The 24,676-nt window shown below is 36.2% G+C and overlaps 1 protein-coding gene and 1 long non-coding RNA gene across 2 annotated transcripts; both read right to left on the bottom strand.

Annotated features, from left to right (window-relative positions):
- Nucleotides 1-25: 25 nt before the first annotated feature.
- LOC114365244 (uncharacterized) lies at nucleotides 26-22,995 on the bottom strand. The gene is made up of 2 exons (XR_003656915.1): nucleotides 22,775-22,995; nucleotides 26-228 (listed from the first exon to the last, which is right to left on the bottom strand). It is a non-coding gene; the product is annotated as an uncharacterized LOC114365244 (long non-coding RNA).
- LOC114365243 (uncharacterized) lies at nucleotides 7,078-12,139 on the bottom strand. The gene has a single exon (XM_028321782.1). It carries the CDS (start codon nucleotides 12,069-12,071, stop codon nucleotides 7,149-7,151), a length of 4,923 nt encoding a protein of 1,640 aa, XP_028177583.1. The 5' UTR covers nucleotides 12,072-12,139; the 3' UTR covers nucleotides 7,078-7,148.
- Nucleotides 22,996-24,676: the final 1,681 nt, after the last annotated feature.

The following is a 24,676-nucleotide window of genomic DNA, read 5'->3' as shown; positions in this document are numbered from 1 at the left end:
AATCCAAATGGATTTTTTCCGTCCATTCATTCGATTAAACCGGCATCGGATTCATTGTTCGAATCGATTTCACATCAATGTTCCGCACTAGTCCATTACGGGGGCATAATCTTTTTGGCATTGTGTCTGCAGTCATGTGGTGTCACACAAGGCCCAGTTTTGGGACCGGCTAAATATTCTGTTGAATTATTCAGGACTCTTTTAGCCATACCGCCGTGTTACGACCACCTGAAACAAAGTACATAGTCCCTCATTTATGTCCAAACACAGCCTATATTTAGGCAAGTCTTGTGCAAATTGGCGAATACATAATAAGTCTACATTGCTCACCGTAGTGTCAAGAGGATGATTATACAATCTACTTTATGCGTTATTAGAGGCCCGATTTTGCATAGGCTTATTCGCTAAGGTAGTGTTTAGGGGGGACTTAATCGCGAAGGTAGTGGTTAAGGGTGTTCGAGGGAACATGATTTATGCTTTGCAGTAGGCACAATGTATTACGTACACGGACCAATCATATTATGTGATGCAGGATAAAAGTTATATGTAAAAGTCGAGTGTGCCTTTAATGGTAAAGGTTTCTAAAGGTCTTAAAATTACGAGGCATAAAAGGCGTGTTTTTAATTGCGTTGGCGAAAACATAAAAGTTTTATTTATTACAGTTCATAAAAAGTACATAAACTTGATGCCTTTAGAAATTGAATAAATTTTATTTATTTCCATTTTTCTATTAAACTTTTTACGCTCTCAGTCATTTTACCTATTCTCTAAGCCGTTGCATTTTGGATTCTTTTAGGTCCTTGACTACGCTATAATTACAGTATCAATACAATCAGTACTCTCTCAAATATTGACCCTTATCCTCTGGTAATAAAGTTCAACTTTGTCAAAAAGCAAAGACATTCTTGTGCATCATCCTTCTAAATTTTGACCCTTAACAACTAGTGATAAGGTTGAACTTTTGCAATAAATCTGTGCATCTGACTGTACTAGTGCGCTGGAGCAAAGAACAAAATGCAGACTGCGCCCTATCACTGCACGCTTGATTTCACCCTATGAAAGATAGATGCCGCTGTGTAGGGAGACTCCCATTAAATTTCATGCAGGATTTTTAGAACGCCTGAAAGTATACGTCGAACATTGTACTGTAATAAAACTCGCTACCTCGAAACGTATGGGCAGAAACAAAAAATAAAAGCTGTTGTATGTATCTTTGAACTGGAAGAAGTTACTGGTTAAAGTCTTTTATGAGTATTATGGATGACAATTTTTACCATGCAGTTCTTAAAATGCGCAGTTTTGTAGCCAGGTGAGACTGTAGTTACCTACATGTGACTGTATGTCTTCCTGACGACTGTAGAAATAACAATATGTGTATGTATACGGTGCACTACTTTACACAAAACCATTTTGTTTTGTTATTACTAGAGAAATTGTCCCCTAAAGTCACCAGTCAATCCAATATAAGAACTTTCCAGAACGCCGTCTTTGCCGAGGCTTTTATAAAGGTGCACAACACTAACAATTTAGTCCCAATCGCTGCTGCAATCCACTATATTTGCGAGATGGCACTTCAACGTATATTTTAAAAGGGGAATTTCTTGAAGAAAAATATAACAAAAGCTTTCAAGGAGCAAATCCTTCATCAAAAGCGGCCCAACGACCCGTGGAGAGTGTCGACGCGCTAATATAGTTTAGGAGACAACGTGCCTCTATTCCGCGCTCTTGGGGCCTTTACATGGTGCGATAGGAACAGAGGTACAGTGTATGTGGGCAGTGGGCGGGACACATAGCTCGTAGAGACGATGGCCGTTGGGGCAGAAAAGTTCTCGAGTGGCGACCACGGGCTGGAAGACGTAGCGTGGGCAGGCCTCCTACAAGGTGGACTGACGATATGGTAAAGGTCGCGGGAAGAGCCTGGATACGGGCAGCGTAGGACCGTGCATTGTAGAAAACCTTGGAGGAGGCCTATGTCCAGCAGTGGACGTCATTTGGCTGAAACGAACGAACAATGTATCGTTAACATTGCTATCGTGTCGGTCTTGATAACATTTTAATCTTATAACTATCGCCTTGAATCTAATTGGCCTCTAAAGTGCCATGTTAATTAAATACAAATCAAAAATAGATGAAAGTACATTGCATAAACGCGTGAAATGTGGAATTTGGTGCCAAACCAAACTCAGTCAAGATTCCTTTGCAATTCTAAAGATTTTGCAAGCTAATTGGAATTATATTGCTTCAAAAATTTTAAAACATTTTTTTTTTAATAAATCAGCAGAAAAGGTTAATAATATGTTTAAGTACCCAGCAGATGAGCTAGTTTCTTACAAAGAATTTGAAATAATCGTCCCATGTATAGCCCTCCCATACTGAAGTTAGCTGCGTACTGTCATAAAAGATAACGGTTATGGAATTTTGTTACGTACGTTACGTTTTTGCTGACAGCTACTGACGCTGATAGAAACGCAAAAAGTGGCAGGAGCATTCCATCAAATGTATGAGAGGAATCTGGAAGAAACGCGACCCTTATGTCTGTACAATAATGGACGGAATTGACGAAAATTGAATTGGCCGATTAGGTATTTTCGATCACCACGTCTATTTTTGACTTAGTACGGTTTTCATATTTATTTTCGCGAAGATATTCGCGGCGAATTCGCATTTGCCCTTGTTAAAGCATGCGCCTGTGTGCTTGTGTCATTTCGAAAGTTTTCATGTAGCTTCATTGTTAGATTTACTGTGTATAAACAGAAAAATGTAAATCCACACGGTAACCCACTTGCAATTTGTTCTAGTTAAATAGTACTTGCTGACTTACAACGTGCGTGAGTGACAGCCAGCAAATTGAATCGACTGACCAGTGAGATAGGTTGCGTGCTGGCCAGGGCACCTTACTAGGTACAATAATTAAGATATATACCTCTATCCATCTCTCTCGGACTCTCCGGAGTTTAACATGAGTGAGAGAGTGGGATAGAGTTGATGTATCGAAATCGTTTTGCAGAATATACGCGCCGCAGTTTTGTAGTCCGTTTTGTTACAAACTAGGTCGGGAAATGTAAAATAAAGATTGTGATTTATTTATACACAGCAAGAAGGGACCTAACTGGCGTTGTATGTTCTTGAATTTCTATAGCGTGTTATAAACTTTCTGGGAAATCTCGCTCAATAGAAGCAGAATACCAATTACATATTGAAAAAAGTTTTTTATAAAACAATGCAATGTGCTTTAAAATTTCCTAAAAATATCGACGTTGCTTTTAACACTTTGAAACTACTACAGTACTTATGACCATAGTATTTTATTTACTGTGGTATGATAATATGACCGCATTTCATGAGACATCATACTCCGCTGATTCCATTAAATTTTTGTATCTTTTGGTTATCTGTTAACTTTTAAAAAGTATGTATGCATTGTAGCCAATATCAAGTAAGATTATTTGATTTAATACATTCAACTTAACGCTACATGGACGTTCAAGCATTCTGTAAAAAGTTCCCACAATAGTTTTAATCAAATAAATAAATTCCCATAGCTGCATGTCTTCCCTGATCTATCCATCGTGACACCCCGAGATAATGCTGTTAAGAGAGATGGATTAACCAAAGCCCCGTAACTTCTGTAGGGCGGTGATTAATGAATTTTGTGAAAGAAATATTCGCCGAATAGATAAGAACCATCTTCACTTCACACTAGATTGTTGGCCCGACTTCAGCCGCAGTTTTTGGAATAGTGGGACGGAACTTTTTTCCTTGTTATAGCTGCACTTGTTATTTTGCTAGCGATGTGAGTATTCAGTCAGATTTAATTTTTGGGCATACTCGTCAAATATTCTAGGCTTTTATTTAAAAGGATACTTACTTTATAACTCACTTTGTGTCTGTTAGGTTCTTTCGTTTCAGCCAAATGACGTCCACTGCTGGACAAAGGCCTCCCTCAAAGATTTCCACAACGATTTTCCGGCCCGTAACACTAATAAATAGGTTGCTTTGATTAAAAAGGAAATTAATTTTCTGTAAAATAGGATGCATTTATTGTTTATTTTTAACTAGCTCGTAACTTCTGTAGGACGTGGTGATTAATGAATTTTGCGAAAGAAATATTCGCCGAATAGATAGGACCATCTTCGCTTCACACTAGATTGTTGGCCTGACTTGGGCCGCCCGTAGTTTGTGGAATAGTTGGACGGAACTTTGACTTTTTCCTTGTTATAGTTGCATTTGTTATTTTGTAAGGTTATAACGTAAATCACGTCAAAAATGTTGGCTCACTCGTTCAATATTCTGGCTTTTGATAAAAGGGAATGCTCTTTTTTTCTTTTTTTAGGCTTGCTTTGGTCAAAAATGAATTTCGTGTAAAATAGTACAACTTCATTCCATCATTGTTTGTTTTTATTTTATTTTAGGTTTGGGTATTTAGCGTAGCTACAAAACGTAGCTTAAAAAAGAGAAAAATAAAACAGAAATAATAATAAAATAANACTTGTTAGCGGGTGGTCAATTCAGTGTGGTGTAAAATGATTTGTGTCCCATTACATCACTTTACACGAATGTAAAGTTGCCGTGCATGGCGATATAACTGGGTTTTTATTTAATTACGAAAAAACTACATGCTATATTTCCCAAACTGGCACACTGCCTAATTATATCTAACATTACCTTTCACCTCAAAAATATTTCACCAAGTTATCTATAATAGCGACGAAGCAGGATTTTTTTTAACTTCAAATGCGATTTCCCAAAAATCACCATTTTCGACTTAACTCCGTTTTCACTGGGGGTACAGAATTAACGCATTCACCCTTACTATACCCATAAAATGTCGTGAGAGATGACTAAGGGTGCAGTATGCGAACACCAGGCATTCTAAACCTAACTAGCCAGCGGGGGGAGCGTAGACCAAACTCTCCATTAACTATGGTAAAAAAGAGATGGTCGTCCTCCTCCAGCAGAGACTTATGCTCGTTTTCACCATCAATCCCTCATTTTAAGTGACCCCTATGGTTAGTTACACATAATAGGAATTTTGTTTTCATAAGCGTCACTAAAATTAGGGATTGATGGTGAAAACGGGCATTCGTTCGTTCGTTCGTTTCAGCCAAATGACGTCCACTGCTGGACAAAGGCCTCCTCCAAGGCTTTCCACAATGCACGGTCCTGCGCTGCCCGCATCCAGGCTCTTCCCGCGACCTTTACGAGATCGTCGGTCCACCTAGTAGGAGGCCTGCGGGAATTAATGATCTAGAAAATCACACTTAAAGCACTTACATTAGTGGATGCTACAGTAATTTTAGCTTGATGTGCCATCCAGTTAATTACAACCTACTCAATTGTAAACGCGTCCTATCTCACCCAGACACAATGCAAACGAAATAAAAAAGGCAAAAGTAAACCTGGCCAAATTACTCAGCTCCGAGCCGTGACCCGTCGACCGTGCAATGCAGATTACTGCTAATGCCAAACGTCAGTGTAGCTGTCAAACGGAGTTGTACAACTTGTGAACTGTCAACAAACCGTCATGAGACGGCGCCACGTTTTGCATGGGCTTGCTAAGAACTCGAAAGGGATTTTTGGGATATTTTGGCAAAATGTTTAAAAATTGTAGTCAAAAACTTTCTTATGAGTCTACATAGTAAACCTGCCGACCCGCCGACATGAGTGGTCGATTTTTGACATAATGTCAAAAGTTATAGAAAGTAGTCCAACGACTTTGAAACGTCAAGTGGCAAAAATAAAAGACTTACAATAACAACCTAGTATTGATAGTAGCGCCCTCCTGTAAATTTCATAATTAAGGTAGTCCAACATGGCATAATCTGAACGAATAATTCAGTATTTTTTATTGTAGCGCCTTCCTGACAAAGTCATAGCTGGGACGGTTACGGTTTAGTGTAGGATATACGAGTATAAACAAGTTGTCGACATGATTCTTTTGAAATAAAGCAACCTATATCAAGCCACCAGGCTGTCGGTGGGCTTGGTGTGTAGAGTTGTAGACATGAGTGTAGTAGACATTTTCCAAAGGACTCTGCTAAAAACAAAAAGAAAGTATATATTAGATTTATATTTACCGCCAAGGTTTAGCACTAGGCTATATTGTCTCAAATTGATAGGTATAATAATAAAAATCTATGTTTTGAATGTGTATTTTTATAGCTCTGAAAAGAACTTACATGCTAACAACGAATTTATTTTAACACGTATGATGATTTCATACCACCCAGAGAGGAAAAAAAATAAAAATTATTTATGAATTTGGTTAATATCCTCGCCATTTTTAAATATTATTTTAATAACATTACAAGCAATTTGCAATAAAGTAAGCAAACCACGCGAGCTGTTAACCTCTGTCAGAAACAGTCATGGCGAAATATCCAAGATCGGTTTTCCTTGTGGCCGTAAGACTCAAGCTCAGTGGATCAATACAAAAATGTTACTCGTGTTTCATTTCTATGTAACCCAAAGATTTTAGATTTTCTTTACTTATATTAGGAAGACTTAAGTTTTTTTTTATGCAAGACAAGGTAGGTTTTGACCGCAATCGCACCTGGTGTTAAGTGAGATGCAGTCTAGGATGGTACATATCTGCCCTGTAAGTGCCTATTCACTCTCGCCTTGAAAAGGCCGGGATTATGTATGGATGGATGCATGGCTGATAGTAACATATTTTGATGAGACTGCAATGTTATAGAGGCAAAATACAGTCAAAGAAAGATTAATTTTACAGCTAGAAAGTAGGAGACTATTCGTAGAATACGGTAAAAAAAATATGTAAGAAATCAAAAATCAAAATAAAAATATTTTATTCAATTTTGACCACAAGTGGCAAATACAGTAAAAAGGTAGCCCCTATGAGGCACTTTACATGTCTCCTTATCTTTTGGGCCCAACCAGCGCTTCGAGACAAACATTATGGCAAGTGCTGAGAAGAAACGCCGGAACAAACTCAGTCACCACTAAGATTCTTGCTAGATACTTACAAAGTACTANATCATACAAAATCTATCTAACACACTCATAATTGTCAACAGACTCCATTGTGCGTAGACTTTTATTTCACAAAATAAAATACTATCTTAATTTATCAAATGACTCACTGAAACTATTTCATAATTCAATAATTTATCATAAACGTACACATTTTAATCATTGACCTCATTATCGCTACACTCATCAGCGCTCTCAATATTGTCATCTATATTCTGTGACACTACATTTGTTTCACCCTCATCATTGCCTGCACATCCCAAATCAGTCCGACTATCTCCGCTATCAGTTAAACTCTCCTCATCTGTGTCTGCCAACCCTTCTCGAGTGAAACTCAACCAAGGGTGGATTTTGTCTAAAGCTACAACTGCCTCATATTTACGGTTTTGTTTACGTGTCAAAGGCGTATCTTCGACCGCAAACCTATCATTGTTTAAAACCTTAACAATTCTGTAAGGCCCCTGCAATTTAGCCATTAGTTTCCTAGATTTTCCATCATTACTTCCAACCTCTCTCTCAATCCTAACTAAATCACCTGTTTTATATTTCCTACCTACTCTCCTAGTTTTATCAAACCTCTCCTTTTGTTTTGCTTGTTCCTCGTCAATTCTAGCGTTTACATTCTCTCTTATTGTTTGTAAATTTTCTTGTGAATTACCTACTTCACCCTGTTCAAGCAAAGATGTAACAATACCATCACTTTTGGCTCGCAATTTAGTTCCAAATAAGACCTCAGCTGGACTTTTTCCAGTACCCTTATTTATCGTTGTATTGAGACCTAGTTGAATCTCTTCTAAATGGACATCCCATTCATTTTCCTTACAATTGTGATTTTTCACCGCGAGGGAGGCCAAGATGGTACGATTGTATCGTTCCACTTGGCCATTCGCTCGCGGTGTCGCTACCGCGTTTAAGACATGTTTGATTCCCAGACTATTCACAAAATCTTTAAAACTCTTACTAGTAAACGATGTACCTCTATCACTAATCAATCTACTTGGTATTCCAAATAAACTAAAATATTGGTTCAACACTTTTATGGTCGACTTAGACTTTGTATTTTTAACTGCATATAAATTGACATATTTAGTGTAAGCTTCTACAAGTACCAATAAATAACTATTTCTTGATTTACTGCGAACAAATGGACCCAAATGGTCCATATGTACCGTGTGGAAAGGCTTATCTATTTTCGGAATTGGGTGAAGCATTCCTTGCCTTTTCCCAGCAGGTATTTTATGGTAACTACACTCTAAGCATGATTGAACATACTTCTTTACGAATTTAGTCATTTTTGGGAACCAGTAAAGAGATTTTAATTTGTCTAACGTTTTGTCTACCCCAAAATGACCAAGTTCATCATGGCATTTTTTTAGTAGTTGCCATCTAAACCCCCTCGGAACTAACCACTTTAATTGACTGTCAACAACTCTATAAACTTTACCTCCCTTTATGCGATAATTTTGATAAACCTCATTAATTTTAGGCGTCTCAGGGTCCTCTAAAATTTGCTTTACTCGCTGAACTTCTTCGTCAGCTCCTTGAATGGTTGTTAACCAATCTTCTGTTTCTACCGCTAAAATATCGAAAACAGGCTCAGGCTCGCATGATTGTGGAATTGCGTTTCGGCTGAGTGCATCAACATGACACATGCGATTACCCGGCCTATACTCAATACCACAATCATACTCTTGTAGCTGAAGCCACCATCTACTTATACGTGGTATTATATCTCTTTTGGACAAAGTAGTGCGCAATGCGTTACAATCGGTTACAATTACAAACTTTATGCCTAAAACATAGACTCTAAATCTTTGTAACGATGCGATAACAGCTAACGTCTCTAATTCGAAGGAGTGATATTTTTGTTCTTCTTGAGTCGTTTGTCTACTATAGTAGGCTACCGCTCTCCACCTACCTGTATTATCCTCCTGAAGTAGCATACCCGCTATGCCCGTCTTACAGGCGTCTGTATGTATCTGAGTATTAGCTGTTACGTCATACAAAGCTAATATAGGCCTTTTTACTAATTCGGACTTTAGTGTAGAAAATGCTTTTGCCTGTTCAGTACCCCATTCCCATCTACTGTCCTTTTTTAACAATCTTGTCAATGGATTAGCAATTATTGCAAAATTTTTAACGAATCGGCGGAAAAAGCTAGCCAAACCTAGGAATTGGCGTACTTCATGTTGATTTGTCGGACACTTAAAATTTTCAACAGCCTCAGTTTTCCTTGAACCAGGTCTAACCCCGTTTTTGCTAACCTCAAAACCCAAGTAATCTATTTCTTGACAGAAAAATAAACATTTAGACAATTTTAATGTTAAGCCTGCTTTTTTAATGAGTTCAAGAACTGTTTTTAATCGTTCCATGCCCTGTGATATACTATTAGCTGGAATTATAATATCGTCCATAAATGCAAACGCTTCATTTTTGACGTCTTTTAGCATTTTATTTATTGTTTTTTGGAAAACTGAGGGTGCGTTGGCTAACCCAAAAGGCATGCGTGTAAATTGATATTGGCCATCAGGCGTAACGAAGGCAGTTTTATCCTGTGACGATGGATCCAAAGGAATTTGGTAATACCCGGATGCTAAGTCCAGCGTTATGAAATACTGATAACCACCTAACTGATCAATTTGATCTTCGATTCTGGGTAGCGGATAATGTTCTTTTATCGTTTTAGCGTTTAACGCGCGATAATCTACACAGAGTCGTTGATCACCAGTTTTCTTTTGTACTAAAAGTATTGGACTAGCATACGCTGACTCAGACTCCGTGATAATACCCGAATCCAACATCTCCTGAATCATTTCCTTTACTTTATTCCTCTCAGAATAAGCAAGTCTATATGGTCTATATACAACCGGAGTAGTGTCTTTCAAAGTAATAGTCATTTCCGTTAAGTTTGTAAGTCCTAAATCAGTCAATCCAAATGAAAAACAACTCCTGTATTCCTCCAACAATGCCTTTAGTTTAATTCTATCTTCAACGTGTAACTCACTACCAGTTTTTAAGCAATCTTCAATATGGTCCCCCTTTTCACATTCTAACATTCTAATATTTAAGCAATTGGTTTCATCAATTAAATGTGCTCTAGTCAACAACTGTCCATTTTTAAAATTAATCTCGTGTGAATTTAAATTAACTACCATAATGTGACCTTCACCTTGTGTAATTGTGTATAACCCAGGCATAACAAAATAACTATTAATACCTACGTTCCTTACTGACTCTCTAACATAAACATTAATAGTACTGTTGGTATCTGTCCTGATTGGTACCATATTAATGGAATTTACGACAACATCACAACTAATTACCAGTTTATTCTTACATTTTTGATTCGCAATGTCAATATCAGGTTTCTTTTGAAAAACTAAATGTTCATCAGTTTTAATTATGACTACTCCCGCTTGTTCTGTAAACGTATGCCCTAACAAAACAGGGTGTTTTAATAACTCATCTGGTACTACTAATACCTCTACAGATATCTTAACCGATTGTACTTGTATTTGTACAACTGCTCTACCTATAGGTTCAATAATCGCTTGACCAAATCCCTTAAGCGAAGGTAGATCATTTGTACTGTATATAACATTCAAATCACTAAAGTTACTTAGACGAATCAAGGTACTCTGACTACCAAGGTCAACATAGCAAGTCATTGGTTTATCATTGACAAATATCGGTAGAATATACTTTTCGTCCAAACCTCCAGCTAATTTAATCTCCGATACTGCCTTATCCTTTTCAACAGATTTATCAACACCTTGACTATTTTTATATAATCGTTTACAATTAGCGCTTTGATGGCCAAGTCGTTTACATATATTACACGAAACTAATGGTTTAGTGCACTTGAACGATGGGTGACCAACTTCGTTACAGTTAAAACATCTTAAAATAGGTTTGGAACTATCATTAGCACCATCAAATCGCCTTTTTGTAAACGGTTGACGATATGACTTTTCCTTTGCGTCTTCAGTTTTAACTGATTTGAAAAATGAAAGCAATTCCTCGGGATGCGAGTAGTTTGCAGCCTGTGCTCCTAACCTCAATCCCTTGTCTTCTAAACCATCTAACAGACAGTCTACTGCCCTCTTACCATTGATGTCACAACGATTTAGCAAATTAATTTTATGATAATAATATGTCTCTAATGGTTCGTTAGGTTTCACTTTCCTATTAAGCATGTCATGTAAAATTTGAGCATAATTCTCAACAGTAGGAAACTGTGCAATTAATTGCGCCTTCCACTCAGCCCAGTTATACTTTAAAGTACGCAAACCATTGTACCACACTTTAGCTAAACCAGTAAATTTAGGTAACGCATAATGAAGTAATTGTGTTTCAGACCAATTATACAAAGACGCACATTCTTCCACCTTATTGATCCATATATCAACAGTTTGCTCTTTATTAGCAGGGTCAAACTCGGGTAAAGCATTAGTTGACATACTAAAATGGTTTTGTGATTGAGAAGCCGATGAGGGCAGCGATTTTATCAATTCCATTACATCCTGAATACTAAAGTTGTATTTATCTACAGTTTTTGAAGCATTCTTTTTACTACTACCTCGATAACTATCTAAACTATCAGTACATGATGATTCACTCACGGTTTCACGACGCCTCCGCTTGTGATGTGGTGCTTGACTTTTTACGCGATGGCTGGAACTCCGTCGAACGCCACTCCTGCGATGTCGATGTCTTCGTCTCGCTCTGCGTTCGCCAGAAGACTTCGAACGTGAGCGCGATCGTGAGGGCCGCGTCCTTGTTGCAGCAGTTCGTCGCGAATCGGCTCGGCGGCGTCTGCGTCGGCTCACGTCGGAGCCGTCACGTCTCCGAGACGAACGGCCTCTGGACCCCGTACGGCCCGAGCTACTCGAGGGCCGCCGCGAGGGACGGGAGCGCCGTGCACCGGAGCGACTTCTCCTTGGACGTTTGCGAGGCCGCCGCGTGCGACTGCGACTGCGGCTGGGCGGCGTTGCTCTTCCGTCTTGAATCTCCGTAATTCCCGCGTCATCCCGACGGGGTCCGTCTTGCTTTTCCATCCCCCCATGATACGTCGACATTTTTGGTCTGAAATCAGTTTGGGTGGGAAAATCACTAACTGTGCTATGAAGTTCTACTATAATCTGCGTTTTATTTTATGTCTAGTGTATATTCGTTTAAGTCAACAAAATATTTAATTTCAATTTACACTAACGTAAAATTCTCAAGAAAAAGATAGTTATTGAGGGTATTCCTCAAAATATGTACTTATTAATAAATAATTATATTTATTAATTATGATTTTATAATGATCACTCATGAAACCACCATGATGGGGTAGATTTTTAAAGATTTCCTAACTATAATTTGTACTATCACAAAAATAAAAATATCAAAGGTATTTTACAAACTGTATTTTTAATTATTATGCTAAACCACATATCCAATTCATTTTTATATTGTCATTATACAATAAACACTCAAGATGGACAAGATTCTTACGGATTTAATAAGAAAAAAAATGTGTCACTCACCTTATATTTTCACCAAACTTTTTAACTTACTTGTCCAGTCCGTGGGCGTGATTAGAATATTAAGTAATATTCCCGTTCAATCCCACTTCTGAACTAAAATAATATTAGTTCAGAAGTAAGGCCAGAAATAATACTCAATTATACAATACCAGTTTTATTTTCTTCTACAGACGGTATCACACAGAGAGGTCCTCTCGACTCGAGCGCTCGTAACAGAATGGATCGCGCGAGACCGAAAACAACCGTTAGCAACCGAGCGCATTCCAACTGACATAACTCACATTCAAACTTATTATTTCGCTTACCCGCATTTAATTATTAAAACAACAATATACATTTAAATTTCCAATTAATATCAGTTTCACAGTAAAAATGCTTACAATAAAAGCACTACATTTTTTGCACAAATTTTATTTATCTACGAAATGCTAATTAGTCAAACTTGTAGGCTTTTTATTAGTTTATTTTCAACACATAGACTTAGAATGTGACATTTAATCGACATACGAGTAGTTTTGTTTTTCTAATCAAAATTAAAATAGGTTTACAGCTTCGCCATGAACATAAATTAGTAACATTATTATTAGCAGCACACATACACTCCCCCCGAGACGCATATCTCAAAGCAGGCGGTCGTAAAACTGTAGTTCGTAAACAACTACATGCCGTATAAAATTGATATAGGTTTCTTGTTTCACATTCGAAACAATGAATAAATAAATAAATCTGGAACACCGTAAACACACCATTTTTTGAGGGTTTTCGCATATGAAAGATCCGCTAGATGGCGGGACGTGGATGTGGGGTCAAACTGCTGCGTGATTGGTGGATTTTGATATATCTGTCAATGTCATGTCAAAAATAACCAATCATGCAGCATTTGGACCTCGCGTCTACGTATTGCCATCTGGCGGATTTTTCATATGCGAAAACCCTCAAAAAATGGTGTTTTTACGGTGTTCCTGATTGAAACTAACGCCCGTATTAGCAAATATTACTATGAGGTCGCACAGTGCGCGTGGCGCACAGGGTGACACACGAACCAATAACAGAGCTCTATTCAACGCTGTGCGTTCGACTTGCTGCTTCTTAAGCAAGCATCGTTTGTGAATACGGGCCTTAGTCTTTGTATTTTAACAAAAATATATTACAATGGATTTTATCAGGACTATTCCCAGCGTACCCATTACCATTAGTCGATTTAGGAATGATCATTTTCTAAATAGCTTTAACCAAGGATCGATGTAGGATCTATTGCGTGGGTTTATAGCAATTTATAGAAAAAATACTTTGTAATAGAATTCATTTCATTCATTCATTTTACTTTTGGGCACTCTTTGTCTTTTTCAGCTACTGTTTTTGTTTCAGTGCGTATCCTACTAGTATTATAAATGCGAAAGTTTGTGTGGATGTCTGGATGTTTGTTACTCTTTCACGAAAAACTATTGAACGGATTTTGATGAAACTTTACAGTATTTTTTTTATAACCCAGAATAACATAATAGGCTATAATTTATGACGATGCGGGCAAAAGGTAGTTTATAATAACTGTAAGTTTATGCCAAATAATTATAGAAAAAAATGCGGGATATATGTTTTTACTTTGATCTCATTTAGGATGTCAGTCTCCTATTTAGGTTACAAAGTATAACGTAGGCCAGGCTACGTTATTTCAATCCACATGGTGAAAAGAAGGAAGAAGTAAAAATATTATAAGAAACGGAAAACCTATTTTAAAGGTAACAAAAAGATTTTCATGTCGAATAACCAGTTTTCTTATTTAACATTTCAAGCCGACGATCACACGAGGTTATTTGATAAAATGCCCAGGTACGCGGCATAACAATATTTTATTGATTCTTCCGAAAGCAATGACACAAGTGGAGCAAATGCAGTAAGTTTACTAGACTTTAAAGCGCAGCAAATAAAAAGACGTATAATTTCAAAGGAACTTTTTAAATTCTATTCATAAAAAAAGCTTCCACGACTCCATGAAGGTATTACTCCAAATGAAATTAAGGGCACTCTTTCTTTTGTAAGGGACAACGGAACTGGGTTCCCAACGTTGGTAAAAAAAAATCTATAACCTTCCACATTGGTGCTATAGAGGCGCTGGATGCATGCCGCTGCCAACCGGGTGATATGGAAATCATTGGGGGAGGCCTATGTTCAGCAGTGGACGTCCTGTGGCTGTAATGATGATGATGATGATACGTGCTATAATAGCCACCCAAAGGCGTGTGATACAAATCAATCGATCAAAACTTAACGTACCCACTGTATGCACTTACACTATGGCCATACAGTATATTTTTATTTCACTCTTATTTTCCATTTTGGAGCTTTGATTTCGTACAGCTCTGAAAGGAAATTGTTTGATCTGAGGAAATTGCCTAAAAGCCTTGTTTGTAACGTATTTTGCCGTATAAGAAGTGGCTGTACAATCGAGTTAATACCTACCATGTTACCATGAGATCAAGTATAAAGGTCGTTGATGATATTATTTAAAAAATTCGACATAAAATACCAAAAGAGACGGGGGCATTTATAATTTTTTATCAATAGTACTTGTTATTGAATAAATTGGCTCTGTATACACATACAGGATGTCCCTGTAAGTATACCTAAATCATACAAAAAAGATTGATTTTTACAATGGAACAACTATCCCACAGAAACAATATCCATTCTCAAAAATGACGTCTCCATACTAATAAAATTGACTAATTACTGAAGAGTCTTTGTATGAAAATATTTTTTATGAAGATTTGAACTTCCTTCTCTGGGGGAAAGTTGTTTCATTAGAACTGTAGAATGTATTATTTTTGTTTGATCCATATTTACAGGGACACCCTGTATATCTCAGTTCTATTTTACGAAAATGTTATGAGAGAGTCAACTTACTGGATTGGAATATGACAATAGGTTAACGTTATTGTCATTAGAAGTATAACGGCATATTGTTATGATAAGGGACATTTTCAACATCCATAAAGAACATGGACGATATTTCAATAGATAATGGAATATTCACGGTACATTTTTATTAGAGTATTCTTCCTACACATTTACTACCTACTCTTTACAACTAGGTCGAAATACAACTTTTTCTTAAATATCACTATTATAACGCAATTTTATATTACTAGCTTTTAACAACAATACTGTAAAGTTTCATCAATATCCTTAGGGCCTATGTTCAGCAGTGGACATCATATGGCTGAAATGATGATGATGATGGTGATCCTTACAAACTTTCCCATTTATAATAACTACTAGCTTTCTGCCCGCGGCTTCGCCCGCGTGGAATTTAGTGTGTCACAGAAAAACTTTATAGCGCGCGTCCCTGTTTCAAAAACCGGGATAAGACTAACCTATGTCCTTTCCCGGGACTCAAACGATCTCTATGCCAAATTTAGTTTAGGCGTGAAAGCAAGACAGACAGACAGAGTTACTTTCGCATTTATAATAAGTATTAGTATAGATAAGTAGGATTTAGATGACACAGTAATTATTCTCAGGTTATCATTCCCAAACATATTTCGATAGAGGTAGATGGAGCCATAAACTATTTTAATACATACTTCACTATGGACCACCATAAAATTCGGCCTCCCATAAAATATCAAGGAAATCCTCTCGACCATATAATATGGGGCAGAAGAGATTTTATGTGTCCGCTGTTCTTGTTAAAATTTAAGTTCATTAAAAACTTAAAGGCCTTTTCTAATAAACGGTGTACTTAGGCGCGACAGGCTATTCTGTACAGTACAGCAAAGTTATGTTTTGTCGCAAAATAGTACTTATTGCAAGTACATAAGAGTCTAATGTCTAATTTTAATGCTGTATTGTACGCTCGGTATAAATTAGCGGCTCTGTTAGTTCGCCGACAATTTTCTTTATTACGTCATAAAGTATAACAATCTTGCTTGATGAAGTTTTTGATTTAATCGTATTCATGATATAAACGACAGTGGGTTAGGCTTTCTTTGTAAAATAAAGTATTTTTAAGAACGAAATTATATACAACATACATAAATAATGCGAACACGTCAATAAATAAGACAAATTATGTACGGACGCGGCACTTGAAGGTTTAAATATGTGGTGACCTTAGTAATTATTTATTTATTTATTATTATTACATGCAAGTTTTGAAACGTATGATATTTCTGTAGTTATTGTAGTAGCGTATAGAATTTAATTTTCTAAGGGCTGATTTTTCAACCGTCAGAAGTCCGAAGAATAAATTTAGCACATTGACAATTTCAGCATGGGAAATGTGTCAAAATAACAAGTTTATTCTTCTGTTAAAAGATATCTGACGATTGAAAAATCAGCCCTAAGTATAGTACCAAACCTTACGCACCAGACTAAAAGAAATACATAGTTATTTTGCTAAGTAAATATGCCTTAAAGATCTTATATATTTCTCTTTATATTCCTTGCTAAAACACACACAAATTCAAATTACACGGAATAAATTGACTGTGAGTACAGACGAGGTACAAAGGGCTCGACAAACATTAGTAACGATGAAGAAAACACAAGTTTTCTTTTAAGGAAACTAGTAGAGAAAAACACCCTTGCCACCGCTAAATGGCGTGAAAGGAGTTCAAGGCTTCCCCAAACCTAGTTGGGGCACATCACAAATAGAATGGTAAGGCCAGTTTAGTTGACACTATTCCAATTTTTAGGGTTCCGTACCTCAAAAGGAAAAAACGGAACCCTTATAGGATCACTTTGTTGTCCGTCCGTCCTTCTGTCAAGACCCTTTATCTCAAGAACGCGTGAACGTATCAAGCTGAAATTCACATGAAATACTCAGGTCTATTGTCCCTTTAAGCTGTGAAAATATCAAACTTCTAAGCCAAGCCAATCAAAAGATACAGCCGATTATGTCGATATTTTCAACAAATTTTCGACACTCGCAAAGGAATCAAAACCTACAGGATACTTCCCGTAAATTCAGAATCTTGAAATTTGGCTTAAAGCATTGTCATATAATGCAAATATAGGAAAAATTGCGAAAATTACATTTTTTTAGTTATATAATATAATAAAAATATTTTAATAAAATGAAACTTACTTCCTTATTTCTCACGAACGAATAAAGGTATCAAATTGAAATTTATACCAAATACCTAGATCTATTGTCCCTTTAAGAAGTAAAAAAATCAAACTTCTAAGTTAACTCGATCAAAAGATACAGCAGTTTATACCGACACCTTAGACGAATTTCCGTCACACGCTAGGGAATCAAAACCTACAAGGTACTTCCTGTGAACTCAGAATCTTGAAATTCGGCACGAAGCAACGTTATATAGTACAGATAAAGGAAAAATTGCGAAAATGATAAATTTGAAGTTATATAAAATTTAAAATATTATTTTTGCTTACATGACATAAAATATTTTTTTAATAATTATAAACTTACTACCTACCCTTTTTCACATGAACGCGTAGAGATATTAAAGTTGAAATTCATATCAAACACTTCTTAAATCTAATTGCCTCTAAACTGTGAGAAATTCTAAATCAACGCAAAAATTCAAAACGCTGAGGTAGGTACCTACCTATAATGCAAATATAGGAAAAATAAATAAATAAAAAATAATCATACCGCATATTTTTTTTTTATAAAACTCCGGACTTTGACGTAATTTTGGTTTAAGTGAAATGAATGGTGTCCATTGGCATAGCTACAGGTTTTACCTTAGAATACTTGTTTAAAAAAAACCCTAGCTACGCCAAAGCTAGCGTTATTTGATAAGGATCAGATATAAACACAAAATAATCTTGCGTGCATACCAATGTTATTTATACCATTTTGCAAGGGGAAAGGGATTTGTAGTTAGCCCTGACTACTTAAGGACAGGAAAAAATCAAATGATACCGCGAGCTAACTACGAACAGCGCCATCTATTGACAACCGTGCGAACTACGTAGTGTCGTTGCTCGGTGATAGGTGTTGCTGATTGCAGCTCATTGTTACAATACTTTTTATTAAAATCGGATTTTATTCCGGAGGTTTTACAATTTCTTACTACTTTCGCAAATCATTACAAATGAAGAAAGGAATTTACGGTGTGGTGCCCTCAATGTACAATTAGATTTCGAGCGATACCACTTTTGGGCATTCTCCTTTTAAGTAGTTACTTTCCCCATTGTAATGTTATGAATTTCATTTTGCAAAAAAAATACCATAGTTATGACTCGATTGTCGTAATGAACAAACTATGTAAACCTTGCAGGTTTGTACGGAACCCTCGGTGCGCGAGTCCGACTCGCACTTGGCCGGTTTTTAATTTACCAATGGAACGCAGAAATGTATATTAAAATACATACTGTCATGGTGTTTATCTGTCATGATTTCGTGAAGACTACAGGGCGTCAATTAGGTATAAAGTTAAAACTCTAATATTTTTTGTTGAATGTAAAGGCCTTTGCATATTTGGAGCACACTGGTATCGACATGTTAATGTGTTTAAAGATAATAATGTAGCGTTGGTAGTTTTATTACGATTACATGTTTTTGGCGTCTTGCTTATCTAACTTAAAGCATTATCTCCGAGTTAAATATAATTGCAATATTATTTGGGAGTAAGAGATTTAATCTTTTCTTGATATTATAATTTAGACATGTATTTTTTTTTATATAGAATTATAATATTAGCAATTCGTTTCACAAATTACTAACAGTCCCGTTAAAATAGCTCTCACAATAGTAGAGTGTCAGCAGCGACCTGCAAACTGCTTTTCATGCTATCTTAGCTGCGCTTTGGTATTCTCATTGACTTGCACCTTACTGTGTCCTGGCTGTTCTAAATCAGCTTTGGTTGAAGCGTCATCTGCTCTAAAAGCTTGTAAGGGTCCAAATTGAATAAACGAATCCACTCTGACCTTGAAGCATCTTTACTTTTGCAAATTAATTGCACAGATTAAACAAAGCTCTAAGAACGAGCCCTTCATGATTATTACAATGCGAAATTATTAATTCCCAAAATTGACAAAAAATAATTTAATAATTGTGAGGTTAAATTAAATATTTTACTCAAAATTGCAACCTAAATTAAATCATTAAACATGAGTCCGATATTTTATAAGAAACACGTTCTAAACCGTTAAACATACTTGTTCACAAATCCTCATAAATCGTTTATTCGTTCGTTTCAGCCGAATGACGTCCACTGCTGGACAAAGGCCTCCCCCAAGGATTGCCTGATAAATATTTTTCATGTAAAGTGAAAACCCATGTCAAATTAAAATATCTAATGTAATTTTACAAGTTTTCACGATATCCAATACTACATTATTCATCATGTTTTTTATTAGCTTTTTCTTATTTATAGTCCATTGATTAAAGTCTAACTAGACCTGGATTTAATTCCCTACTAGATATATTAAGCAAACATCCAGTAGGTTATAGGAGTCAGTGATATCAGGCAAAATTATTATTCAAAAAACATAAGTAAACGTAAAAGAAATACATCTCCGTATTTTATATTGCGATTAGACATAGTACCTATTTTTACAAGCTTTATATTGACTTCACTTGTTAGTATGTGTGGGACAAATCTTGCAACTGAATTTAAGACCACTTCTCCTCAACCGATTGAGCTGAAATTTGGTATACTTATGTAATTACGATGACAATGCAATGTTATGGTACCATTGAGCTGGTCTGATGATGGAGTCAGGAGGTGGCCATAGGAACTCCTAAACGCAACAGCGGAAACTTATTGAGTTTAGGTTCTTTGGATTCGACTTCCCGAGCACTTTGGTGCTAAATGATGACCAGGGCCTGGGCCCTGGTACTTTTTAGTTGTATCTCAATATCTGGATATTGAGATACAACTAAAAAGTGTAAAATAAAATTATAATAAAAAAATAACTTTTTTAAAAAGAAGCTTTATTTCGAAAGCTTGTAGCGCAAACAGAAAAAAAGAGGAATAAATTTCATGCACGATACAAGCTTTCGAAATAAAGCTTGTTTTTAAAAAAGTTATTTTTTTATTATAATTTTACATAACGTCTCATGTTGGGAACCCAACAACGCGCGGGAGGAGACGTGCGGGCGGCGTACGATGACTAACGTCACCTCGGGCCGACAGCGTCATCATCGGCTGCGCTTGGCTCACACACTCGCCTTTGGACACCACCGTCGACGCACGATTACCGCGTATCCTAGTTAATCAATTGTAAATTAGGCTGGCGAGAATACAGCACCTATTTTAATACAGTCCGCTATTTCATTCATTATACTAATATTCGTTAGGACCCTAACATCTCAAGTACGTAAAACTTAATGCAAACTCTAAATGCCGTAATCTTAATAACTTTCGATGTCATCATCATCATCATCATTTCAGCCACAGCACGTCCACTGCTGATCATAGGCCTCTTTAATGATTTTCAGATAGGCCGGTTGATAGCGACCTGCATCCAGGACCTTCCTGTTATACACTCAACATCAAATAAATCGCACCTCCCGCGACAAGCATTTTCAAACGTATGCATCCCCACTTCCCACCAATATTGGCACCATTTAAAAGCCTAGTTCTAACCTTCATTTCATTAAAGGAAAGGATTTTACCCCAAAAATGTGTCTTTAGAAGGATCCACAGTCACTTCTTCAAAAAATTGGTAGTTACGCTAAAGCCAAACTTTTATGGCTATAAAACTGTTAAATTGGGATTAATCGCTATCCATCTGGTAAAGAGGACGCGTGAGATCATTATTTGGTTTTATAACCATAAAAATTGGTCTAATTGATCCCATAGTAGGTGGGCCCAAAGTGAGGTATTTTTTCAAGTCACATTTATGGTATATGTTAATCATGTATTAAGAAATTAAATGTGTTTTTCTTTAAGGATATTTATTGGGCTTTCAAATAACACCAATATTGTTGGGGCACCATGATTGTGTCAGAAGAAAATCGTTAAAGTTCGCGTCGCGGAAGGTGCGGTTTATTTGATGTTGAGTATATTTAAAAGGTCGTCTGTCCAACATATGGGTGGACTTGCTACTGTATGGCAGATATTTTTTTAAAGTAAACGAAAAGATAAAATTCATCATCCAAAAACAACAAGGTTTTTACGTAGAAACAACAAAATAGATTATTACAACTAAACTGCTGACCCTTGACAACGGGATATCCCTTTTTGCTGTCTTGGAAAATTCTTCTTACTGATAACAATATTGTTTTGCCTGACTTTTCTACCTTGTAGATACAGTTTCCGGAATATCAACCTACTTACTTATGGTAGAGTCATTGCAAAATCACACTTATTAAAACTCCTTAAGATGCCATATTAATCAGGGATGTTATGGATATTCGTAACCGTAACCGAAACTTTCGGATATCCGAAATAAAAAATATATAAACCTCAAGAGGATTTAAGGCACTATTTAAATCAAAGATGTAATGGCTAAATAATGTACCTAATAATATCCGAAATAGTAACCGTAACCGATTCAAAAGTTTCGGATAGTTTCGGATGTAGGCAGATTAAATTGTATAGCATTATGATGTTAAGGCATATCAGCCTGATTTACCTTTATAATGCCATCTACAAACTACAATTTTTATTTTTTTATTCGATGTAAAGTGTGCGGCCATGAATGAACCGTGTTGGACAGCTATTGCAAATTGCATTCTAAAGCACAGATATCCGTAACCGTAACCGAAACTTTCGGATATCCGAAATAAAAAAATATCCGTAACCGTAACCGAAACCGGTATAATATTATTCCTACATCCGTAACTGTATCCATAACCGTAACTACATATCCATAACATCCCTAATATTAATCTCTGTACAAGTATTAAAATAATGTTTGACAACTCTTATAATTATAATTCTGTCACGAAAACGTTTTAACCGTGATTCTACTTTGCTAATGAAGCACGAAAAGTTAAGGATCAAGTCATTTTTCCTCGTGATTTTTATATGAAATGCAATCCTAATACAATTCAAATTAAGACTTGATTAGCGTAATTATGATGAGGATCTTCATGTAATGTTAGAATCATAAATTGTGTTTTAATTTAACGAAGAACGCGGCGGATTTGAAAATTATGACAATTTTGATTTAACTAATTTCTTTCTTTAAGAAAATTAACGTATTAAATGCTTAAACTAATTTAAAAAGTGGCAAATTTTAATAATTCCAAATTATCTACTACTAACAATGCTTTATTAAACAAATTATAAGTCAATACTATTATTTAAAATCCATAAACAAACCTTTATAGTACAGTTGAGTGCCATTAAACTATTTTGTCGACCAAAACAGCAAAATTACTACGTTTTCGCCGCATTACAACAGTCCATCACTACAGTTCATACACAAGCACGCGATTACTGTACATTATTACAGTTAATTTGAAAGTTTTATCGGTAATATTATCACGTGGACCGAAGGTGATCGCGTTAAAACAATTATGTTTGACAAGCGAGCGTGCCATCGCGCGGCGCGCGGAATACTGGCGTGGCGGCGCCCTTACCTTCGCTTAGGGGTGGTTTGTATCGCTTCGGCAGCCTTCTCTCTCCGTCAGGTAAGCTTTACGAGCGCGAGCGTAGGAATGAAATGGATATGACTCCTTCGACTTTTTATTTCAGTTTCAAGAAGTATTGTATAGGTTACCACGGAAAATGTAAAATGAGTTTTCATCACGCTATAGAAGACGAAATCCTAGAGAGAAAATAGACTTATTTAGGTTGAGTTGCACCACTTAACTTTGACAGTAAATTTAACGATAACCGGTGCTTTTTGTATGGAGTTGACAGATTTTTGACGTTTGTCAAAGCTAAAGTATGATGGTGCAAACCCACCCTTAGATTAGTAACTAGAAACTTTCCAAAATGTTTTTACAAAAAGTTATCAACCTAAAATACCTAAATAAGCAAAATAATCGAGCTTATGATTTAATTATGTTTAGATAAGTAACATATTAAACACTGAAAGAGTTATTTATTAGTCTCTTCAAATAAATGAAGGTAATGTAACTAAATCATCGATTTTCTGCCGAAATATACGTAGAATACGAGTATGTGGTAGGTCGTAATTAAATCATCACAGAAACACGAAATATTACACCAGCAAATTACAGCTCACCGCATCACAAGTAAAAACCACCTGCTCCTGTTTGCAAGCCAACGTTTCGACTGCCTCGTAGTACTTATTAATTACTGGGAGCAAATTAGCGCGTTGACCGAACCGAACTTTCTCGTTAAGCTTGTCAAAACGCTTTGTAGAAATAAATCGTAATTTCTCTCTTTGTCGCGAATAGGGACGCCAATATTGAAAGTCAACGACAACTGACGTGAAATTATTTCCGTTGCGTCAACGATATTATTGAGCTCATTGCTATTTATATTGACTGACGTTTATGATCCGTCAAAATTGGTAGATTTTTACCGCCTAACCTATACCTCATTGTACAAACTTTCTAAATCCAGAAAAAAGTATCTCTACTTGATTTTTTATTTTATTTAGGTTAAAAACAAAGTTCAAACCTACAAATCGGTAAATATGATCTGCTGGAGTGTCATGAAATAGATAAGATAAGAAGTTATTGGAGGGAGAGGGAAGCTTTGTATGTGAAAACTATGTCACATAATTTTTATTTTTATTCGAATTATCTGAAATTACCTACTCTTTTATTCTTTTTTTCTACTTTTAATTCTTAAATAAGTTTTCGAAAATGCGATTACTTTGGTGACGTTTATTCCGAGAATGACTATGACAAAGGATCCAATTTATAAACTCTTATCACTCAAATTAAGGTCTAGACCTAACTAAATAACCTGAAGAAAACTAAATACCCTTTTAGTTTCAGAATAAAAACTACGCTTATTCACCATTTATTACCTACCTAGATCTATTTATTCACGTTTCGTTCAGGGTAATAAAATGTTAAATAATAATTTAAAATATTATACATATAACTAGCGGCCGCCCGCGAGTTCGTACGCGTGGATCCCGTTTTACCCCCTTCATCTACATATCTTACGCGCTTTAGATTTTTTCATACAAATGTTTTTTACCGCTAACCGCTAATTCCTAAGTATACTATAACCTGCCCAGGAGTATGAAGAATAATTGTACCAAGTTTCGTTAAAATCCGTCGAGTAGTTTTTGTTTCT

This window comes from Ostrinia furnacalis, unplaced genomic scaffold (assembly GCF_004193835.3).
Source record: "Ostrinia furnacalis isolate ACB-3 unplaced genomic scaffold, ASM419383v2 OfSCF7578, whole genome shotgun sequence".
Taxonomy (NCBI): Eukaryota; Metazoa; Arthropoda; class Insecta; order Lepidoptera; family Crambidae; genus Ostrinia; species Ostrinia furnacalis.
The sequence above is the reverse complement of the archived record's forward strand: the minus strand, read 5'-3'. Positions and strand labels throughout refer to the sequence as shown.